Here is a 23,285-nt window from a genome sequence, read left to right as displayed (position 1 = left end):
CCCGGGGGATGCCATAACGGCACGCACACACTCGGGAGGTATCCTCTCGCGGTTCTGGGCCCCGAAGCTCAGAATCCAGGTGTGGACAGCGCTGGTTCCTTCGGGGGCCCTGAGGGAGAACCCGTCCCGGGCCTCACCCGTGTCCCCGGCGCTCCTTGGGGAAGCATCACCCCCGTCTCTGCCTCCGTCTGCACCTGCCATTCTCCCTGCCTGCGTCTAACTGTCCCCTTTCTGTAAGGACACCAGTCGTGCTGGGTTGCGGCCCCCCTGCTGCAGGGTGACCTCAGTTTATTGATTACTCCTGCCACGGCTGTCTCCAAATCAGGTCGTGTCCTGAGGTCCTGGGGTTAGGACTTCAACCTACAATTTTTGAGGGGGCGCAAGTGAACCCATCACGGACAGTTGCTATTGTTATTAACCTCACTGTTTCGTTGAATTTCGTCTCCATCGCACCGACCCCTTATGCAAACTGGAAACTGGGATGTCCTCCTTGGTTCTGTGGCCAGAGCAGGGGGATGAGAGACGGAGGGCAAGGCGGGGCCCCAGCGCTGGTCCTGCTGTTAACTGCGCCTGGGGCCACTTGGCCCGACCCTCACTTCTCTCAACAGGTGTAAGGGGAGCCAGGCCCCGCCTCCTGTCCCCTGGGGCGGCCCCGAGTGTCCTCTCACTGTGAATGGGCTTAGGGACCCCAACCGTGCTGGCCGTGGGTCACTCATTCGGGGTTGGAAGCTGCCAGAACCTTGGTCACCGAGAGGGGGAGGCCCACAGGGACAGGGACAGACGTGGGGCGCCAAGGGCTCCAGCCGAAGACGCGTCTCGGGAGGATTCTGTTGCGGGTTGACTTTGGGCACATCTCACGGCTCTGGACGGCTCTGAAGTGGCCGCACGACCAAAGACCAGGAGGGCGGGGGACAAAGCCCGTGTTCCCCCCAGGAATAGACTTTCCGAGATTTGTCTGGTGAGAGAGAGGAGCGCCTCGAAACAAAGGTTTCCAGGAGGGAGAAGAGCGGTCCACTTGCTAAGTAGACCAGAAATAATGCACGTAAGTGCTGCTGTATTAACATGCTTGCTGTCGCTGTCTGACCAGGCTTTCTTGGGGGCCTCATCTATAAGTCATGAAACACAAAACACATTTAAATTGCCCCGAGGTTCTAACACAGCCGAGACAGCTTGTCGGAGTCAGAACACGGGTTCCCTAACGTCCGGGAGCTAATAGAGTGAGGGATGCGGGCCGGGGAGAATTAAGTGATCTCTTGGCCTGTGCTGAGCCGGCCTGTCCAGCGCTGCCCCGCGCCTTTGCCCTCAACGAGGCCGTGAGATTGGAAAGCGTCTCTCCGAGTGTGTGACCTTGGGTATGTCACCTGGTCCCCGGTTACCAGTGAAGCTTCTCCCCTGTGAGGTGCGGCGGCCAGACAGCATCTTTCGGGGGGTCAGGGGATGATGGTCAGTGAAGTCGACGAGGGCCTGGCGCAGGGATGGCGTCCAGAAACGTCCGGCCCTCCCGGGGACGCTGGAAGCCATGCTCTTGAGAACCGGAGTGCGAGTTCTTCTGGGCGTCCTTTTCTGTTCTCCCCGAAATTTGCTCTCAGTCAGCGTCAACGCTGGGGAAAACGGTGCGCCGTGCTCCAGGGAGGTCAGAGATGCACATCCCCCCTGCTTTAGCAGGTCCGCTGGGACGCTCCTGCTCCCCGTGGGCAGGGAGGGACACGCACGCTTTTCCTGGAGGCCTGTCTGCGGTGGTCCACGTGGGGACAGCCCGGGGGGCTGGTGCCGTGTCCACACAGTGGGAAAGGATGTAACCCACAACGGGACCCCCTGGCCGTCTGTTGTGATGGGAACCCATGCGTGACAACAGGGGTGAGCCTTGTAAATACGGCGTTGAGTGAAAGCAGCCAGACTCGGGGGGTCGGCGTCCACTTCTGTGACGTTCGGACGACAGGCCAAGGGCTCCGGGTTTGGACGCGCGGTGGGTGCAGAAGCACTCGGTGCAGCCAGCCGCCGTGAGTTCACGGTCTGGATCCTGGTGCCCTCGGGGCGCTATCCTCAGCGAGGGCACAGGGGCCTCTGGGGGCCGGCCCTGTTCTGCCTCTTGATGCTGGCGGTGGCACTTCTGTTCGCCATACTCTTGCGCACGCGGATTCTACCGTGTCTGGTTTCAGTTGTGGCCCCTGCCACTTCGTGCGTTGGGAGTCCTAACCCCCAGGGCCTCGGCACGTGACCTCCTTTGGAGACAGGTCTTTGCCGTGGGGTCGTCCGGGTGGGCCTGATCCTGCACGACTGGTGTGGTGGCAGAAAGGGTAAGTTTGGGCGCAGAGCTGGGCGTGCGCAGGGGGCGTGCCCCGGGAGGGTGACGGTAGAGGTCTCCGGAGGTGCCGGCAAACCCCGTGCCTCGGGGGGAGGGAGGCCTGGGACACGTTCCCCCTCACAACCCGCAGACGCAGGCAACCTGCCGCCACCTTGTTCCGGAACTGCCGGCCTCCGGAGCTGCCAGACCGTCGAGTTCTGTTGTTTCCGGCCCTCAGTTGGTGGCACTTTGTCACGGCTGCTCTAGGAAACCAATGAACGTGCAATAGAAAAGGAAAAAGAGAAAAAGAAGCCTTGCATTCAAGTCTTGAGCCACAGCACTTCTGATTTAGGTCATGGTGGACGGGAGGACCCATGCCCCCAACCCAAACCCCTCGTGTCATTCTCTCTGCCACCTGTTTTGGTTGGCGAAGCCCAGAAGAGATCTCTGTTCCCCACAAAAGGGCCACGGTGGGTTCAGAGAGGAACCCTCAGGGCTGACTCCGGGTTCAGGGCCACCCAGTCTCCCAGAATTCTGCTCTGGGGTGTCAGAAGCTGCTGCCTCTCTCCCTCTCCTGGTGAGACCAGCATTAATTGCGTCATGAGTGGGATTAGACATCGTTTCTAACAAGGGCCTTTTATGCCTGGTGGGAGAGAGGCCTTGGGGTCTGGCCGGAAAGAAGTGCATATGACCGTTCATGGGTCAGGGCTGGGGGCATCACTAGCTCAGCCCCGCCGTCCCTCGGCCCCCTGGCGGGGGTGGAGACTTGCAGGTTCAGGAGGCAGGGACCCTTGGCCACAACCCCAGATCACCACTTACAGGTGCCCTGTGTTCGTCTCCTGGGAACACAGGCGGGGGCTTGAAGAGCAGACGTTTATTCTCTCACGTTCTGGAGGCTGGGAGTTCAAGACCACGGCGTGGGCAGGTGGGTTCTCCTGAGGCCTCTCTCCTTGGCCTGTAGACGGCCGTCTTCTGCCTGTGTCTTCACGTGGTCGTCCCTCTGTGTCTCTATGTCCTGATCTCCTCTTATAAGGACACCAGTCAGATTGGATCAGGACGCACCCTACGAATCTCATACTGGATCAGGGCTCACCCAGGTGACCCCTTTTGACTTGGCTACCTCTTTTTTCTTTTTTAAGTTTATTTATTTATTTTCAGGGGGGGGGGGGAGAGAGAGAGGCAGAGAGGGGGACAGAGAGAATCCCAAGCAGACTCTGGGCTGTCGGTGCAGAGCCCGTGCAGGGCCCGAACCCACAAACTGTGAGTTCATGACCTGAGCCAAAACTGAGAGTCAGATGCTCAACTGACTGAGCCACCCAGGCACCCCTAACTTAATCGCCTCTTGAAAGACCCTACCTGCAAACACAGTCACATTCTGCGATATTGAGGGTGAGGGCTTGAACATGTGAATTTGGGGGGGGACACAACTCAGCCCATAAACTCTTTAAGTTGTAGTTCATGCAGCCGTAAAAGGACAGTTAGAATGCCATCGGTGTCCTAAGGGGTGTCCCAAGGACCGCGTGCAATCCTTTAACTTCCGAGCGTCCAAGAAAGGGCATCTTCTGAGTGTGCAGACCAGACGCGTTTGCCACTCTCCGACCCCTTCTCTGCCCTTCCCCACCCTGCTCCGGCCCCGGAGGGCTGACCTCTGTGGACCTGCTCCCCCAGGCTGGCCTCAGACTTGCTGCCGGGCTCAGCCAGTGGGAGGCGCCCGCAGGAGACTGGAGGGTGGCCGAGAGAGGCCAGGGTACTTCTCCTTCACTCTTCCCTGCCTGGCCTTGGTTCTGGAAGGGGCTGTGCCCTCCTCTTTGGGTCACAGATCCTGTCCGGGGGCCCCTCCCTCAGCTATGAAGTCCGTTTCCTGCTTTTGACCCTGGAGGACAACACCTTCTGTTGTATGTTCCTCAAACCCAGCCCAGGCTTGTGCAATAGCCCTTTCCTCGAACCCCATTGTTCCCCTCTGAGTAAGGCTCCCATGCACCTCGTGGATCCTTCTCGAATGCCCGTGATTCTGGAATGACCCTATGCCCAGCTTAGAGAGGAGGTATTTAGGGAATGTTCCCTGAATCGAATTCATGATTTTCAAAGAGCCCAAAGCCCTTGGACTAAAGCATTTTAAAAATGCAAAGTTATATGATTATTCATATATTATTCATCCAGGGAGTCTTGGAATTTCTGTAGGCATAAGCTGCCTGGCTTTCTGGGGCCTGGTTGGTTTTCCGTAATGAAAGCGAATGCCCTTTCGTGTCCCGGCCTGAGGTTTCTTTACCTGGGTTTTCTGTATCACCACACTGAATGAGGAGGGCGGGGCAGAAGCTGCCAGAGGATAAGGAGGCCGAGAAGCCCAGGGGAAGGCGGTGAGTCCAGGTGTGACCCCCCCAGGGGGTTGCGGTGGGGGTGAGCGTGGTGACCCCTTGGAGAGGAGAGGCACCAGCTCGTAATTCAAACGGGAAAGGCACAGAACCCCCCGCCAATCCACCTGCAGAGTGGCCCCCAGCGTATGCCTTCCAAAGGGGCAATAGGGCCAGGGCCCCCTCTGTCTCAAGGCCCCACAGTGACCCCCTTTGCCTGGGGAATAAGGTCTGAGGCCTTCAGATCCGTGTCCCGGCTCAGCCCTCCAGCTCACCGCCTCCGTGCTCCTCGCCTGCCCACCGTGCGGCAGACCCCTCCCCGAGTTATTTGTGGCTTGCACCCTCGCCCAGGCTGTGCTCTCCGCCCGGGATGCTGTCGCCTGCAGTCGAAAGCCTCTCAAGATGAAGAAGAATGTCCGGGGTGAAAACGAAGACAAGCTGACTCCTTTGTGAATGACCGGGAGCTTCTGCAGGGAAGGCGCTGGTCCCGGAACAACGGGAGACGCCCGGCTCTTTCTGGCTGTGGGCCCACCGCCCTCTTCCCACTGACCCGGTGGCCCCCACGGTGGTCCTGGGTGGGAATCTCTGGCTTTAGAGTCAAGCAGACGTGGGGCCCAGTCCCGGCCCTGCCCCTTGCTAGCCGTGGGGCTCTGGGCAGTCCCTCAGTCTATTCATCTGGGAAATGGGGTAAGGATGCTCGCCGCACAAGGCTGAAGGAGGTGACTCATGGAAAGAGCTGGCCCGCGGGTGGGCCACAGGACTCACTCCAGAAACGGCCCTGGCTGTGATTTTAGGGCTGGTGTTCAGGGCTGGGGCTCCGCTGGGATACCTGTGTTGAGGCGGGTCTGGGGTGGGACCTGTTGCACAGAGTTGTGATGGTAGGGTTCTTGGACTGGAGGCCAGGCTGCGAGCGAATGACCACCTGGCATGAATTTCCGGCTCCTCGGGCCTCCCCAGATTCGGGGACAGTCTGTCGCCAGAGCCTGTGATGGGGCTGGGCTTGCGGGTGGCGAGCAGGGAGCCCCACGCTGAGTCTGTTCTGTGCTGGATGCCCGGACACGGCGGCGTGACTCGAAGCCTCCGTCCCTGACAGCTTGCCATCCAGTGGGGGAAGCTGATGTGCTCACGGACAGTGACAACATGGAGTGAGGGGGGCCCGTGGGAGGACGGGGATTGCCACCCTCCTGAGGATGTGGGTGGTCAGGGCAGGCTCCTTGGAGGAGGTGACGGTGAACCAGCTTCAACTGAACAGCGGAGTGGGAAGGAGTTGGCAGGGCAGAGGGGCCCGGGAGCGTAGACTGAGTCACCTACAGACTCGGGCAGGTGGTGCGGAGTGCCGGGAGAAGGGCGGCGGGAACCTCGGGCACCTTGGTGGAAGTGGCCCCGGGGGGTGGGGGGGGGGCTGAGGCTGAGGCCGTGGTGTCACCGCAGGCCCCCGAAGCCATCCCTCCAGGCTGAGCAAAGCCCACACTCAAACTTGAAAGAAGAGGGGTGTCAGCTGGGGACACCATAACGAAGCAACACAGACAGCGGCGTGGGGGGGGGGGGGCGCGGGTGTGGATTAAAGAGCAGAGCTTCAGGCTGGGAAGTCCCAGGTCACCGGGTCACAGCTGCAGGGGCCTAGGAGCGTTCTTCGTCCTGGCTTTGCAGGCAGCCGCCTCCTTGCTGTGACCTCACGCGGCAGAGACAGGAGCATGCTCTCTTAGAGGGTGCAGATCCCGTCCTGGGGGCCCCCTCTCATGACCTCAGGACCCCATCACTTCCTAAAGGCCCCGCCTCCAAAGACCACCACACTGGGGGGTAGGGCTTCCGCATTTGAACTTGGGGAGACGGAACCCAGTTCCTGACAGAGGGAAAGACCTGACTCCCGGCCCCTTTCTCTCTTCTCAGGGCACCGCGAACCCCACTGTCTCGTGTGTTTGAAATCTGCTGATTTTACCAAACGTGATCAGACGCTGGGGAACGACTCCTGCCCCCGCCCAACCCTCCTCTCCCCCCCCCTTCGCCCCCCCACCCCGTCACCCTGCTGGCCTCCAGCCCAGTTAAGGGGAATGTCCACCGCAGAAGGCCCAGTGCTTCAGAGAGGATAAAACACCCTCTAAATGCACATTATTGTTATTTTTATTACAGGCATCAGAGCAAAACCACCAGTTTAAAAGAGCTAATTTAGTTAGGTCAGGCATAAGTGCTACTCGAGTTGAAAACTCATTCTCCTCTGCGGTATTTTCTTTTGGGTATAAATCAAGAGAAGGGCTCTGAAAATATTTTTAGTACGAGTGGCGTTCAATCATCTGGTCAGTCACCTCTCAGCACACTTACCGACGGGGACCTCCGTGTGATTCCCCCGACGGGCCTGCCCACAGGCCCGCCTTCCTCCCTCCACTCAAACCGTATCTGATTTCACCGGTTCCAAAAGGGAGCGGAGAACCCCACGACTGTGCAGCGCGGGGGAGGGGCTCCACTGCAGACCCACGCTGTGTGGACCTGGGGAGAGCTCTCCTGGTTACGTGGGGTGGGGGGGCTCCCGTGGGGTGGGGGGACTCCCCTCTCCACTCGCCTGTGCCTCCCCAGAACGGCCCTCCCTCCCCCCCACCCCACCCCCCAGTGGACACACAACCCAAGTCCTCGTGTGAAAGTTAAATATTCCCGGGAGGCCAAACGCCGTGTACCAGGACTGGCACACGGGCCACTCGGCCGCTGGCCCCGCCTGAGCCCGGGGTGGACGTTCCTAATCCATCAGGCTTGGCACCCGCTAAGCCTGCTCTCCGGCGGGGGGCCCAGGCAGACGCCCCCACGACCAGAGTCAGCCCGTGGGTGGGGACCGGCAGCCACCCCCACCTGAACCCCCGGTGGGGAAGAAGACCAGGACGAGGGAGAGGAAGGTGATGGGTGTAACCCACGACGTGTACAAAATTAAATAAACTGTGGCAAAATGCACATCACGTCAAAATTGCCACCTTAACCGGTTTTAAGCTTCCAGTTCAGTAGCATTAAGTACATTTACGTCGTGCAACTGTCAGCCCGCTCATCTCCAGATCTCTTTTCGTCTTGCAGAACGGCAGCCCTGTCCCCATGAAACAGCCATCGCCCCGTTCCCCCCGCTCCCCAGCCCAGCCCCCGGCATCGGCCCCTCGACTTTCTGTCTCTGAGTTTGACAACTCTGGACTCCTCGTGTCCCTGGACTCGTGGGGTTTGGCTGCCTTTTGTGCCTGGCTTATTTCACCGAGCACCGTGTCCGGGTCTGGCCATGTCCTAGTGTGGTCAGAATTTCTGTCCTTTTTTTTTTTCTAAATTTTTGTTTGTTTGTTTATTTTTGAGACAGAGAGAGAGAGACAGAGTGTGAGCAGGCGAGGGGCAGAGAGAGAGCGAGACACAGAATCTGAAACAGGCTCCAGGCTCTGGGCTGTCAGCACAGAGCCCGACGCGGGGCTCGAACTCACGGACCGCGAGATCGTGACCTGAGCCGAAGTCGGACGCTTAACCGACTCAGCCACCCGGGCACCCCAGAATTTCTGTCCTTTTCAAGACAGAGTAGTATTCCATCGTGTGGAATTTCCACATTTCGCTTGTCCGTCCGTCCCTCGATGGCCGCTCGGTCCGTTATGCTTCTGCACTTCAGCTGTGCTCCCTGAAGGGCCCCCCCACGTCGCGCTCAGTCCCACAACAGCCTATTGGGTGGGTGTCAGGAGTAACAGTACTTAGGTTTTGAGGCCGTTGAGCGGTCCGGGATCCAGAAATGCACGATTCCGGACTTGCCAAGCCCTCTCCTCCTCTCGGGGCTCCTGAGGGCGCCATACCCACTTTATTGCCGTGGCATGAATGCCCAGCACTGGGATGTGGGGCTCTTGTCAACGCTGGGGTATTGCCTGCACCTCAGAGTCTACGCCCCTGTGGGTCCTTCTTACTCTCGAGTCCAAGTCTTGGGGAAAACGGATCTGGGGAAACCAAGTCACGGGCCATTTGCCCACACACCGCCTGGACAGCACAAGCCACAGGCAGATTTGCACGGCTTTTGATGTCCCGGGCTCACCTGTCCACGTGGCCCAGTCGCCTGCCTGTACCCTGACTAACTGGTGGCTAAGAAGGGGCTGGAGAGAGGTGAGTTTCCCTTCCACAGTGGGCACCGCAGGGAGTGTGAGACCCATCGTTGAGACACTGGGATAGAGGTTCTGAGACATTCAGTGCCTCCAAAGCCGCCTGGCGAAGAAGAGATTGGTCAGCGTTCGAATCTTTCTGTTCTGAGCGTGGACAGCTGTTCCTGACGCAGAGCTGCAGGGTGGGGGCGGGAGGGTGGCCAGAGGAGGGAGGGAGGGAGTCCTGGCAGAGGGGACCGGGCTCCAGGAAGTTAGGGGAGAGCAAGGAGCGAGGGGTGGCCGGGTGGGGAGGTGAAGGTGGCTGTGTATTACCAGGTGTGGCCACACGGGAGGGAGACAGGAGGCCCGAGAGAGAGACTCGAGGTCGAAAGCAGGGGTCAGAGGTAGATGGGAAACGGGTTCCCCGCTAGAGCTCTCAGAAGGGCCTCCCCGCCAGCCCCTCGGTGTGGACTTCTGGCCCCTACATGTGAGAGAGAATGTTCTACGCCTCTGGTTTGTGGGGCTTTGTGGTGCGGCCCTGGGATCTAGGGCAGCTGACCATGTACACGGTGGTCCCTCACCACCGCCGTCCTGTCTGAATGCGGGGCCCCCGTCACTTGTCAGGCACGTGTTGGCCGGTGACCCTCTGATGGCGGGACTCTTCCCGAGTCCGGCAAGCATGATGTAGACAGACAGCGGGGGAAGCCGTCCCTCCCGGCAAAGGGGCAGAGTTTCTTGACATTTAGCAGGTGGAACCATCGAGGCCTGAGGGGCCTGACAAGATGCCGGGAAGGAACAGGGAATTGGCAAGGTGAGCACAAGGCGGGCTCCCCAAGAGGTGATCAGATGAGGTGCAGAAAGGACCCACCGTGGTGGTTCTATCGTATTAGCCAGGGTTTCTGCCCCCGCAGCAAGAAAGAGCGCGTTCCCCTCCCAAAGCCCCCTTGTGTCACCACTGTTTCCAAGTCCTTTCCCACCCTGTCCCCACTACTTTCCAGGACCTTTGGCTTCTGGATTGAATCCCAGGGGACTGACTCATTCTCCTTGAGAGCCTCTTGCTCTAAACATGGCGAGACACTTGCCATGAAGAAGGGCAGAGAGAGTCCGCAGATCGCTGGGGCGACCTCAGAGTTTCTAGAAAAGATGAAACCAGTCCTCGCTGGGACAGCTCTGAGCGTGTCAGGGAGGGGCTCCGGATGACGAATCCGACAGGCAAGGAGGTCTGGACTCCACCACGCCTCTGGTTTATCTGGAAGGGGCCAGCCCTGTGCTGGTGCAGTAAATGGGGTGTGGACGCTGGGTGAGTTTTCTGTGGCTGCCATTTCAAGTGACCACAAGCCGGGTGGCTTAGAGAAACAGGAAGTAATGGAGGCCAGGAGCCCAAGATCAGGGGCTGGCTCCTTCCGGAGGCTCTGAAGGGGCAACGTGTCCGGGCGTCTCTCCCAGCTTCTGGGGGTTTCTGGCAATGCGTGGTTTTCCGCGAAGTGGGCACTCTTACTGCCGTGCCCATCTTAGCGACGAGGACACTGAGGCTCCAGGACGTTGAGTGTGGTGCAGAGCACATGTTAACTTTTCCGGAAACCATCACCTTTTTCTTCCCCAGAGTGGCCATGCCACCGGACATTCCCACAGCAGTGTGGGCAGTTCTGGCTCTTTGTCCCTTCCATCTGTCCTTTGTTGTGGACACTTGAGTGGGCCCATAGCAGTCTGTCACTGTGGCTCTGATTTGCATCTCCCCGGTGACCAAAGGTGTTGCACAGCCTTTCACGCGCTCGATGGCCACTTGTCCACCTTCTTTTGGTGGAAGTTCTGGTTCAATCCTTTGGCCCATTTTTTAATTGCTTTTTTCTACCCCAGTCTTTCTCTTTTTTTTTTTTTAAGAAAAAGTTTTAAATGTTTATTTATTTATTGAGAGAGAGAGAGAGAGAGAGAGAGAGAGAGAATCCCAACAGGCTCCATGCTACCAGCACAGACCCCCATGCAGGGCTCAAACTCACGAACTGTGGGATTATCACCTGAACAGAAATCAAGAGTCAGTCCCTTAACTGACTAAGCCACCCAGGGGCCCTCCAACTCTTCTTAAGTTTTAAGAGTTGTTTATATATTCTGATCTCTTTCCTTCACCCCATTGAATTGTCTTGGTGCCTCGTCAACAACCAATTACCCTTGACCGTGAGACTTTGTTTCTGGACTTTTCATTCTGTTCCATTGGCCTATACGTCTGTCTTTCCATGAAGGCCTCACCGTCTGGATTACTGAAGCTTAGCCGTAAGTCGAGATCGGGTGGTGTATGTCTTCCAACTTTGTTCTTCTTTTAAAATGTTGTTTTGGCAATTCTGGGTCTTTGGCGTTTCCGTATAAAATTCAGGATCCGCTGGCAAATTTCTACAAAAAAGCCCGATGAGATTTTGGTAAGGATCGCATTCACCTTGTAGATCGATTTGTGGAGAAGGGTCATCTTGACAGTATTGCGTCTTGCAATCCACAAACAGGGAATGTTCCTGCATTCATTTACATCATCTTTAATTTCCTGTGGCCACGTTGGTAGACTTCAGTGTAGGTCTTGTACCTCTTCTGTTAAATTTCTTTTTTTTCATTAAAAAAATTTTAAGGTTTATTTTTGAGAGAGAGAGAGAGAGACAGAGTACAAGCTGGGGAGGGACAGAGAGACAGGGAGACACGGAATCGAAGCAGGCTCCAGGCTCCGAGCCGTCAGCACAGACAGAGCCCGATGCGAGGCTCGGTCTCTGTGAACCGTGAGGTTATGACCTGAGCCGAAGTTGGACGCTCAACCAACTGAGCCACCCAGGCGCCCCTGGTAAATTGATTTCTAAGCGTTTTACTCTTTCCAATGCTATTGTGAATGGAATTATGATCTTAATGTCATTTTTAGATTTTTGTTGCTAGTATATAGAAATATAATTGATTTTTCGTATATTGATCTTACATCGTGCAGCCCTGCTAAACTTGTTTACCAGTTCCAATAGTGTTTTTGAGCATCTCTGGGGATTTTCTACGTAAAGGATCGTGCCATCTGTGACTAAACATAGTCTGATGTCTTCATTTTGAATTTTATTCTAACGTTTATTTTTCAGAGAGAGCACCAACGAGCGAGGGGCAGAGAGAGAGACACCCGAAGCGGCTCCAGGCTCCAGGCTGTCAGCACAGAGCCTGATGTGGGGCTGGAACCCACGAACTGTGAGATTATGACCTGAGCCACGATGCTAGGAATGCTAGGATTTCTAGGAATGTCTCGGTATTCCTTTACAATCTTAAAGTTGCGGATGATTGGTGATGATGCTGCCTTTTTCATGCTTGATTTCAGTAATTTCTGTTTCTCTGGTGCTTTTTCTGTCTAGCTAAAAGCTTGTCAAATTACTTTTTTAAAGAACAGCTTTTTGGTTTCATCGATTTCCGCTGTTGCTTTTCTGTTTTCTATCTCGCTAACGTATGGGCTCATCTTTCTTATTTGCTTTCTTCAGCTTGCTTTGGGCTTAGTGTACTCTTCCTCTTCTGGCTTCTTTGGTTGGAAGCACAGATTATTCAAGACCATTCTTTTTTCTGACTTAGGCGTTCGAAGTTCTCAGCTTCCCGCTAAGCGCTGTGTCAGCTGCATGACACGCGTTTTCATACGTGGTGGGGACTCTCATCTGCTTTGAAATATTCTCTAGTTCTCTTGTGATTTCTTCTTGACCCCTTGAGTGACTTACAAGCGTGTGGCACGACTTTAAAATATTTTGGGTTTTCACAGGTCTTTCTGTGGTTACTATCTAATTGAATTCCGTCCTGGTCAGAGATCGTGCTGTTTGTGAATTCAGTCTTTCGACATTTATCGAGGCTCGTTTTATGGCCTGGCCCACGCCGTGTCCTGGAGAGTGGTCCACACGTGCTTGGAAGGAAGGCATGTCCCGAAGTCACCAGGTCCCTTACCCCGTGTGGTCAGTAATGTCCTCCCGTCTCCTGCATCTTTGGGGATTTGAAAAAATCACCAGTCTTGTTCTAGAAGTCGTCAGGAGTGGCGTGTCTACGGCTTCTGATGCTGTTGTTGAATTGTCTAGTTCTCCTTTTAATTCTGTTGGTTTTTGCTTTTCTTGTGTTTTGGCTCTGTTATGAGGAGTGTGTGCGTTTGTAAGTTTTATATTTGCCCCATGTGTTGACGCCCTTATCATTGGGCAATGGTCCTCTTTGCCTCTGGGAATAGTTCCTGTCTTAACACTTGCTTCGTTTGATACCAAGGTGGTTTCTCCTGGCTCTCCCATGGCGATCGTTTTCGCAGGGTGTCCTTTGTTCCATGCTGTTACTTCCAACCTGCTCGCGTCTCTGAATCGGAGATTTGTCTCTTGTAGATGGTGTGTTTTCACATCTTACTTGCCCCGTCTGCCCATTTCTTCCTTTTGATCCGAGTGCTTAGACTATTCACATTTAATGACAAGTTGAATTAGATAAATTACTTTACCTTAATTAAATTAAAACTTCGTTTACGGGATATTGGCATTTTCCATTGTACTGTTTTCCCCATGTCTCCTGAATTTTTACTGTTGTTTTGTCTGGTCCTTCTGATTCCCTTTTACTGCTTTCCTTTGTGTTAATAAATGTTTTTAGTGGCCCCTTGTAATCCCCCCTTTTTAAAAGACGTATACTGTGAATTATTTTCTTAGTGGTTATTCTAGGGACTGCAAAAATGCATTTTCGCTTATTTAAATCTACCTCAGATTACCACTAGCTTCCTTTGTTGGAGGGGAGGGGCAGAGGGGAAAGAGAGAGAAGGAAAGAGAGAGAGAGAGAGAGAGAATGTTGAGAATCTCAAGCAGGCTCCGTGCTCGGCGCAGAGCCCGAGGTGGGGCTCGATCTCAAGACTGTGAGATCATGACCCGAGCCAAAATCAAGAGTTGGATGCTTAACCAACTGAGCCACTCAGGTGCCCCTTGACTGCTTATGTCTTTTGGAGAATTGAAAATATAAGGAAAATGTATTTATAGAGTATTTTATATTAACGCTCATAGTTACCATTTCTGCTTTATTTCTTCTTGTGGGTTTAAGTTGTCGTCTGGTGCCAGCTGCTTTCAGCCTAATGGACTTTCTTTAGTATTTCTCACAAGACAGGTTTGCTATCGATAAATTATCAATCTTTGTTTATCTGGGGATGTCTTTATTTCACCTTCAGTTTTGGAGGATAGTTTTGCTGGATATAGAGTTTTTAATTTGCCGTTTTTATCCATCTAGCACTTCGAACATGTCATTCCACTACCTTCTGGTTTGTTTTTTTCCTGATGAAAAGCTACCTTTTAATATATTGCTCCTTGGTACACGAAGAGTTGGTTTTCTCTTGCTTCTTTCATGATTTCCTCTTTGTCTTTCTATGGTTTGATTATGATGTTTGTAGGCGTATATCTCTTTGTATTTAACCTACTTGGGACTTTTTGAGTTTCTTGGATATTTAGGTTAAAGATTTTCATCGATCTGGAAACATTTTGACCAAAGTTTTTTTTGCTTTTTTTAAATATATATTCATTTTTGAGAGACAGAGTGTGAGTGGGGGAGGGGCAGAGAGAGAGGGAGACACAGAATCGGAAGCAGGCTCCGGGCTCTGAGCTGTCAGCACACAGCCCAAAGTGGGGCTGGAACTCACGGACCATGAGATCATGAGCTGAGCCGAAGTCGGATGCTTAACCGACTGAGCCACCCAGGTGCCCCTCAAGTTCTTTATTTAGCCCCTTTCTATCTCTCTTTCAGGACTCACATCACGCATATCGTTGTGTTTGATGTTATTCTTCACATCTTTGAGGCTCTGTTCATTTTTGTTCAGTCATTTTTTTTCTCTCTGTTCTTGATATTGGATAATTTTCATTACTCTGTCTTCAAGTTCATGGATTCTTCTGCCATGTCAAGTCTGCAACTGAGCCTCTCCAGTGAACTTTCCTCATGGTTGCATTCTTTAACTCCAGACTTTCCATTTGATACATTATTTCTTTTCCATTTTTGTTGATTTATTATTGTCATACTTTCCGTTAAATCTTTGACTATACATATACATATATATACACTATATATATAGTATATATATATATACATACACACTATATATATATATCAGCTGCTTTGAAGTCTTTCACTATCAAGTCCAACTGCTGGGGATCTCTGGAGACTGACGACTGCTCTTTTTTTGTCCTTGACTCTAGGTAATATTCTCCTGTTTCTTTGCATTTCTCACCTTTTCTGGTTGTTAAAAACTGGACATTTTAGGGGCGCCTGAGTAGCTCATTAGGTTAAGCGTCTGACTTCGTCTCGGGTCACGATCTCACGCTTCGTGAGTTTGAGCCCCTTGTTGGGCTCTCTGCTGTCAGTACAGAGCCCGCTTCAGATCCTGTGTCCTCCTCTCTCTTTTCCCCTTCCCCTCTTGAGGTCTCTTTCTTGCAAATAAATAAAAAATAAATAAACATTTTTTATTTTTATTTTTTTAATTTTTTTTTAACGTTTATTTATTTTTGAGACAGAGAGAGACAGAGCATGAACAGGGGAGGGGCAGAGAGAGACAGAGACACAGAATCTGAAACAGGCTCCAGGCTCTGAGCTGTCAGCACAGAGCCCGACACGGGGCTCGAACTCACGGACCGTGAGATCATGACCTGAGCTGGAGTCAGAAGCTCAACCGACTGAGCCCCCCAGGTGCCCCTGTTGTTGTTGTTTTTAAATTTATGACCTTTGAACCCGTGTCTGCCTCACTTAGAGATCGGCCAGTATTTGATCAGAAGTATTCTCAAACACCATGAGTTAGTAAACCTTCTATCCTTGATCAAAGACCTTTGTGGGGCAGAGGAGCACGTTCAAAATCTAGGCATTTTCAGGTCTGCCTGGCTTTTGCTTTTCACTGGGCTGTTCATACTTCCTTTGTCCACACACGTGGCCTTAGGGTCAGTCAGAAGTCTGTGGCTGGCTTGGGCCCTTCCCAGGGGCACACAGCCTCAGCCATTCTGTATGGCCTCCGGGCCAGTCGTTTCCACTGTCGCTGCTGGTAGGCGTGGATGCCACCCATTGCTCCAAACTGAGCGAGTCCCTTTACCCCTGGCACTGCAGCTGCTGTGCCCATGGCCACCCCTCCCCGCAGAGCCTTGGCCTTCCCAGCTGGGAGGGTGCTAAGGGACGAGCCTGGGGCCTGCGTGGTGCAGACGCTCATGGTTCCTACCTGAAGTGCAGCAGTCTTCAAGGACAGACGCTGCTTCAAGGACGGACACTGCTTAGATGGTTGCCTGTTCTTGGATGATTTCCAGCATGTGGAAATGGCTGTTTTCGTCAAACTGCGCGGTTTTATAATTGACTTTTGGGAGGAGCATTTGCCAGCCTCTTCACCTGGCTACAAGTCGAAGTTCTGCCTCCCTGGAGTGCACTTGTGACTGGAAATGTGGGGCAGAGCTGAGGGTGGTCAGAGGGCAGGGTCGGAGGTAGGGGAGAAGTCGCCGTGAGGATGTGAAGGTTGGTTGGGATGGACGAGATTCATTTAGCCGAGGAGGAAAATGGCGGTGCCCATGGGGAAAGGGATTTTCCCAAGTTCTTGAAGCTCAGTCAGTGGAAAGCTGACACTGGAACCTGGCCCTCCTGACTCCCAACTCAGTGCTCTTTCCCTTCTGCCAAATTGCTTCAGTGGTTGTCATTTAGAAGTCTGAATCCCTAGGAGTTTTCAATGTGACAGATCCATCCATCTCCCTCCCTCCCTCCCTCCCTTCCTTCCTTCCTTCCTTCCTTGCTTCCTTCCTTCCTTCTGCCCTTCCTTCCTTCTGCCCTTCCTTCCTTCTGCCCTTCCTTTGGTCCATGCATCCATCCATTCATCTATCATCCATCCATCTTCCTTCCTTCCTTCCTTCCTTCCTTCCTTCCTTCCTTCCTTCATTCTTTCCTTCCTTCATTCTGTCTTTCCTTCCTTCCTTCCTTCCTTCCTTCCTTCCTTCCTTCCTTCCTTCATTCTTTCCTTCCTTTGGTCCATCCATCCATCATCCATCCATTTTCCTTCCTTCCTTCCTTCCTTCCTTCCTTCCTTCCTTCCTTCTGTCCTTCCTTTGGTCCATCCATCCATCCATCATCCATCCATCTTCCTTCCTTCTTCCCATCATCCTTCTGTCCTTCCTTTGGTCCATCCATCCATCATCCATCCATTCATCCATCATCCATCTTCCTTCCTTCCTTCCTTCCTTCCTTCCTTCCTTCTGTCCTTCCTTTGGTCCATCCATCCATCCATCATCCATCCATCTTCCTTCCTTCTTCCCATCATCCTTCTGTCCTTCCTTTGGTCCATCCATCCATCCATCCATCATCCATCCACCTTCCTTCCTTCCTTCCTTCCATCCTTCCATCCTTCTGTCCTTCCTGTGGTCCATCCACCCATGCATCCATCCTCTTCCTTCCTTCCTTTCTCCCTCCCTCCCTCCTTCCCTCCCTTCCATCCATCCATCCATTCATCCATCCATCCATCCATCCATCCATCCATCCATCCAATATTTATTAAGTGCTTACTGTGTGCCCAGCACTGTGCTGTGCTGTGGGGATAAGTAGAGAACAAGAACTGACATGACCCCAGTGTCACGATCCTCATAGTCTCAGAGTGGCGGCACTAGCCTCAGGAAAGGACCTTGCCAGATCCATTTTGAAGAAATATCCCACACTTCTCTGTTAGTCTTAATTAAGGCAGTTCCCCTTTCCAGGGAAAACAATGAGTTTTAATTAACTTCCGAGCTGAAACCCTTCAAACCGTGATTTCAACCAAGTATAATTTGTGGAAAATTTTTATTTATGGAAAAGTTTTAAGTGTGTAAAGCATTTAAATAAAAAAAAAAATCAATTGTCATATTCAATAGTTTGGTAGCAAAAAATTTCATTTCTGGAATGAATCTCAAAGGCAAGCTTACTGTGAGTTCTCTTTCAAAATATTTAGTGAAGTGGATGGCTCTAAAAACAACTCCTCTAGACGAATGTATGACCCTGAAGCCCTTGGCCTGACACAGAGGGAATGTGGCAGAATGTGGTGGAAACAGCACGGCTTAAGACACTTGCCAGCTGCTTGCGGCTGCCTGTGTGATTCCAAGGAGCCATATGGGAACTGAAAAATTCAGGAAAGAATCTGGATGCTTTGTCCACACAACAAATAATTGGATATTTGGAAATGAGATTTTGGGCTGTATCTTGAGTCTTCCTCTGGGAATTCCTAAATACAACCCCAGAGGGATTCATGGAATTTTTAAAATCTCGTCTTTCTCTCGTCCTCCTCTATTTTTTCCCCTTGGGTGATCTCATTCGATAGTCATGTCCAAATCTTGTCTCCAGCCCTGATCCTCTCCCAGGCACCATTTCCAAAGGCCTCTAGAGCCTTCCTGCCAGCGTGCCAGTGATGAGGAGGGCTCACCAAATGTCCCTGGGCTCCTGCGTTTGCTAGCCTCCCTACAGGAAGTTCAGGCCATGAACCCGGGCTCTGGCCGATGGGATGTGAGTGATAGTGGGGTGACCTCCAGGCCCGACCCCGGGAAATGTTCTGTGTGTTCTCCAGCTCTCTCTTCTGCCACAGGGACCTTGCAGGCTAGAGGTTCCAGAGGGCGGAGATAGAAGTCGGAAAGGAGGCGCCTGACCTGCATCAGACTTTGTGAATGAATGCAGTGCCCCTTTCTTGGGTTTCCCCACCGAGATTTGGGGTTCGTTTATCACGGCAGCCCAGCCTAGCCTCGCTTGGCTGATAGTTCCAGGATGTTCCACAGGCACCCTGGAGACGTGTCCAGAGTTGAGCAGCCATCTTCAAATTTGTTCCCTAACTATGGAGTGACATCAATGTTCTCCCAGACGCCTCTGAGTCTCTTTGGATTCCGTGTGTCGCCTCGCATGGGAGGGGCCCGCCTGCGTTTCCTCCTCCCCTCCGCGTCTGCTCACAACCTGCCGTCTCTCACCTGGTCCCACACCATGACCTCCGCTGGCCCGGTCTCTCTCCCGAGCTCCGGCTCTCAGGAGCTGCCAGCATCGCCATTCTGAAACACAAATCTGATCATGCCGTTCCTTCTCTCAAAGCCCTGGAAGGGTCTCTGTCACCTTGGAAGAAGGCACCAGCCTGGCTTCCCCCCCAAGTCTTATAGTCCGTCCTGCATGGCCAGGCTGCTTGTCCCTCCCTGTGTGCACCGTGCACCTTGGTCTTTTGTCCCTTGCAGATGCTGCAGTCTGTTTTACTTCGTCTGGGTCCCAGCTCGTCATTGAACACCCGCCCAAATGTGTTTTTCTCTTCGCCAACACCTCAGGCAGAATAAATTCTCCCTTCTTCCTTCCGCCGTCCTCAGCACATCATTCCAGAGTAGCCTGTGTTCTTGGGTGTTATGCAGGCAAAGCGGGAGGGAAGGACCGCAGGGTGAAAAAGTTTGGGTGGGGGGGGAAACGGAATTAGTCAAAACCGAACGTTGTTAAATGCAAATGGCACGTGACTCTGAGAGGCGTGACCAGCCACACATCGCAAACGGCACGTGAGCATCTGGGGGGCACCTCGTGGGGCTCACGTCCTGGGGAAGTTGTCATGTTATCTATGCCCTCGCGTCACAGATGGGGAGACTGAGGCCCAGAGCACGCAGCTGGCGGGCGGCCAGGCTGACGGTGGAAGAACAGGACTGCAGGCGGTGGGGGCGTGTGCTTGCGGGGGGCGGGGGGGCTGGGCAGCTGGCAGAGGACCGCGCCTCCCGTCAGGCCACCTGCCTGACAGCGCCTGCTGCTCCCGGCCCTTGCCCTGCGAATGCAGACACACTGCGCCCCGGGGTGGGGGCACTTGGGGGACTTGGAAGGTCTTCCCTAGGGATAGTCCACACTGCGCCCCAGCCAGGGCACTTGGGGGCCTGGGGGGGGGACTTCACCAGGGACAGTCCACACTGCGCCCCGGCTGGAGGACACTTGGGGGACTGGGAGGGACTTCACGGGGGACGGTCCATACTGCGCCCTGGCCGGGGGGCACTTGGGGGACTGGGAGCATCTTCCCTAGGGAGGGTCCACGCTGCGCCCTGGCCAGAGCACTTGGGGGACTGGGGAGGACTTCCCCGGGGACGGCCATGGACCATCACCGCACTGATGGGTGAGGCGTGGTCATGCAGACGGACCTCCTGTGGGTTGTCTGTCACTGTCCCACGTGAAGACCTTCTTCCTGCAACAAGAGAAGAAAATAGCCACCGCCGTCCAGATGCTCTTCTGAGCGTCCTACAGACACTCCTTCACCTGCACGACAACCTGTTCACAGGTGCCACGGCCGTTCTCAGTGACCCCGAGGAGACTGAGGCTCAGAGTGAAAGCAGTGACTTCTGCAGCGACCCGCAGGGCCGGGACCGGAGTTCAGGCCCCGGCCTCGCTCGCGGCCACCACCGTGAGCTCCTCTCGCCCCACCAAGCACTCACCACACTCTGGCGGGTGCTTTCCAGCACCGCCTCTGAGGCGGGCACTGTTGACGGCCCTGCAGCCGCTTCTGAAACGTGACCAGCAGCACCCTGTGCTGGAGATCGCCACTCTCTAGCTGTGCGCTCCAGGGCAGTTCACTTAGCCTCTCTGGGCCTCAGATGCCTTGCTTGTAAAGTCGGGATAACGGTGCCCCCAAAACACTGGGCGCGTGGGAGGCCCCTCGTATGGTGCGCGTGGGGGACAGGGGGCGGCGAGGGCCAATCTGAGAAGTGGGCCCCCAGAGCAGCTGCAAGCCTCCTTCCCTCCCTTTTGTCCCTTCCCGCATTTCCTGGCCTCCTACTGGGCCCCGGCCTGTGCACTTGGCTTCAGGGGAAAGACTCCTGGCCTCTGCCCTCTTTCCCAGCTCCTAGGAATCCCAAGGGTGCTTTCTGGCTGGTTGTGCGTTTCCTCGGCAGGCCAGCCCTCCTCTCCTCTACCCTGCCCGCCAGAATGACCACAGTGGGCTCTTGCCCCTACAGACTGATGGGGAAACCCCTCTTCCCTGGGAGCCCGGGGGCCACTTTCTGGGGCCTTCCCTGGTGCCCGTTAGATGATGAGGTACCGTCCCGCTACGGGGAGCTGAGGGCGTACTTTTAAGCCACACTGCAACCCAGTAAGCAGGGGTGGCCCCTGCACTGGTTGGAGCTGGTCGCCGCCCCACTCTCCGTCCCCATGGTGCTTTATGCACACGGAGAGCTGGGGAGCAGTGCGGCTCGGGGCCAGCCCCACGCCTGTGCCTGCCTGCCACGTGCCCTCTGGGAGCCTCGGTCTCACTGGATGTCAGTGGACTTGATAATCGTCCCAGCCCCATCCCGGCTCCACAGGGTTGGGGGGATCCGTGCACGTGGAGGCCAAGGAGGAGGGGCCCGGCAGACAGGACGGTGCCCCAGGCCTCCCCCACTCATGTGGGGCGTGGGGAAACACGGGTTCTTTAGTCACATGCCTGGGGTCACGGCCCGCCCCCACCCCTTGCTGCTTGTGGAAGCCTGGTGCTCAGCAAACACTTGATGAACGGAAGAAGGAGACACGCCTGTCGCACTGCGGTATCTATGCGTCTACGAGAAAGGGGAGCCCGGATGGCTGGAAACGGTTGTCACCCTGGTCTCTGCCGGGCTCTGGCCTCCTGCTTGCTTGGCTTCTCACACACCAGGGGTTTGGCTGGCCCACAGCGGTGGCGCCCCTGGGCAAAGAGATCCCTGCCTCCACCAAGAGGCACCCACAACCACCACCCCAGCTGCCCAAAGAACTGCCAGCTCCCCCCCCCCCCCCCCGCCGCCCCCGCCCCCGTCTCCCTTCTCTGTTGGGATTGGAGCAGCCAGATCCCTGTCTCCCTGTGGGGCCTTTCCTTCCTTCTCCATCTGGACTCGTTTCCCTTCAATCTCCGGGTCAGACTTCTGTTCCTGGCCTGAGTTAAAGTCCCGTCCAGGCGTCCTTGACAACTTGATAATGGGATGGCTGTGCTCGATCTTTCTCCTGAAAGCCCTCACCTCAACCCCTTGTCATTTGCTGAAAGTCATTAGGAGACGTTTCTGCAGGGCACCGCAGCCCCCCCCAAATGTGGCTGCTCCCCTCCCCACCCCCCAACTCCCCACCCTGCGGCTTATTTCTGCCCCCCTGCCCCTGGCAGCTCCCCCCTCCACCTGGAAGCCCTCCCTTCCTCACCTGGCATCTTCCCCCCACCCCTGCAGCTTCCTCTCCTCACCTGGCAGCTTCCCCCCTCCCCGCCCAAGCAGGTGCAGACTTCTTAGTTTTGCTGGAGGCCAGGCCAGGGGCGGCTGGGACCACAGCGCAGGGGAGGGGCTCCCCTCTGTAGAACCTGGCACCCCAACAGCCTGTCTCCTCAGTCTCCTTCCTGCTGGGTCCCCAAGTGTCCCCAGGAGCATTGCTCACGGGTTCTTGGACCGTCTCTGAATCAGGCCCGTGCGGGTAGTTGCCCAAGCTGAGCTCTGTCGCATTTATAAAGATAAATTAAAATACTATCACTAGAGACCTTCAATAATTAAAAAAAAAAACCTGAGCCTTTTAATGAGTAAGCGGTCTGATTGAAACTTGGAGAGAAGAAGTCTTTCTGCTCCTTTTTGAAGGGGACACATTGCAATGGCGGGAGGAATCAGTCTGGATCTTGAAGCTGAAGGGTCTGGACGGGGGCTCAGTGGGGCCCCCACTCACCTCTCAGGAAAAGCACCGTCTAGTGGGTCCAGCCATGTGCCAGGCATCTGGCGCCTGTTTTTTCATGAATCCTCTACCCACTCAGGTCAAGAGATCGTTGGCGTTTGTCCAAAGTTCCCCCAGGTGATTCCCACGTGGAGCCCAGGCCTTGAACCGCTGGGTCAGCACGGTGGCTCTCAAACTTGGGGGACGTGTCAGAACCAGCAGGGGACACATTAGAACACAGATCCCTCGGCCCCATCCCAGAGTTTCCGGTTCGGTGGGTCTGGGGTGGGGCCTGGGAATCGGCATCTGTAACCGGTTCCCAGTAATGCTGACGCGGCTGGTCCTGGGATGACACAGAGAACCAGGGGGTCGGGGTCGTGCTGGTGAGGCAACTACAGAAACAGAGAGGTGAGGCGTGTCACTTAGGACACCCCACTGGCACATGGGGACGTGGGCCTTGGAACCCTTCGGATAGATTGCTGAACCCCAGGTCGGGGAGAAGGGAACGCCCTCTATGTAGGCGCTATATAGGTACTAGGTAGACAGGAGGTTCAACGAGATCTTTCTTCTAGAACAATGCCCTGCCAGAGTAGGCCCGACAGCTTATAGTCTTGATTATGTTTGTTCCTGTTTCCTGAAGGATCGGTTGAAGACCAGCCTTCTTCCCTCGGCCCCCGGCGGCTCTTCCCCTTCCCGAGGGGGCCAAGCGGCCGTCTCTGAGGCACCCGCCTCCCCCCTCCCAGGAGCAGGGGCCGGGTGTGACCGGGTCCGGAGCCCAGTGCCCCGCGCGGAGCTGGGAACCAGGAGGCGGTGAGGGAGATGGCGAGGGCTGCTTCCCCGTCTCAGGACGTCTCAGGGTCTCAGGGTGTCTGGGTGTCTCAGGGTGACACGCGGTGCTTCCGTCGCCCTTCACGCCCACGCCGGCTGAGCGCACGTCCACCGCGGTGGCGCCGCAGACGCTGTCCCCGCCGTCTCCCGAGACTTCTC

General features: G+C 54.9%; 2 protein-coding genes across 2 annotated transcripts in view; both read left to right on the top strand.

The window, feature by feature from the left end:
- Nucleotides 1-7,602, top strand: part of LOC132693151 (uncharacterized) — a 40,017-nt gene extending 32,415 nt beyond the window's left edge. The window contains exons 6-7 of the mRNA XM_081795422.1: nt 3,106-3,209; nt 6,526-7,602. Coding sequence (XP_081651548.1) covers nt 3,106-3,209; nt 6,526-6,725 — 304 coding nt within the window. The 3' untranslated portion in view covers nt 6,726-7,602. The remainder of the gene's footprint in view (nt 1-3,105; nt 3,210-6,525) is intronic.
- The window catches only part of SORCS2 (sortilin related VPS10 domain containing receptor 2), a 535,095-nt gene that overhangs the window by 45,763 nt on the left and 466,047 nt on the right, over nt 1-23,285 (top strand). The window lies entirely within an intron of this gene.

This window comes from Panthera onca, chromosome B1, assembly GCF_046562875.1.
Source record: "Panthera onca isolate mPanOnc1 chromosome B1, mPanOnc1 haplotype 2, whole genome shotgun sequence".
NCBI lineage: Eukaryota > Metazoa > Chordata > Mammalia > Carnivora > Felidae > Panthera > Panthera onca.
Note: the sequence above shows the minus strand (reverse complement) of the source record. Positions and strands in the feature narration are given on the sequence as shown.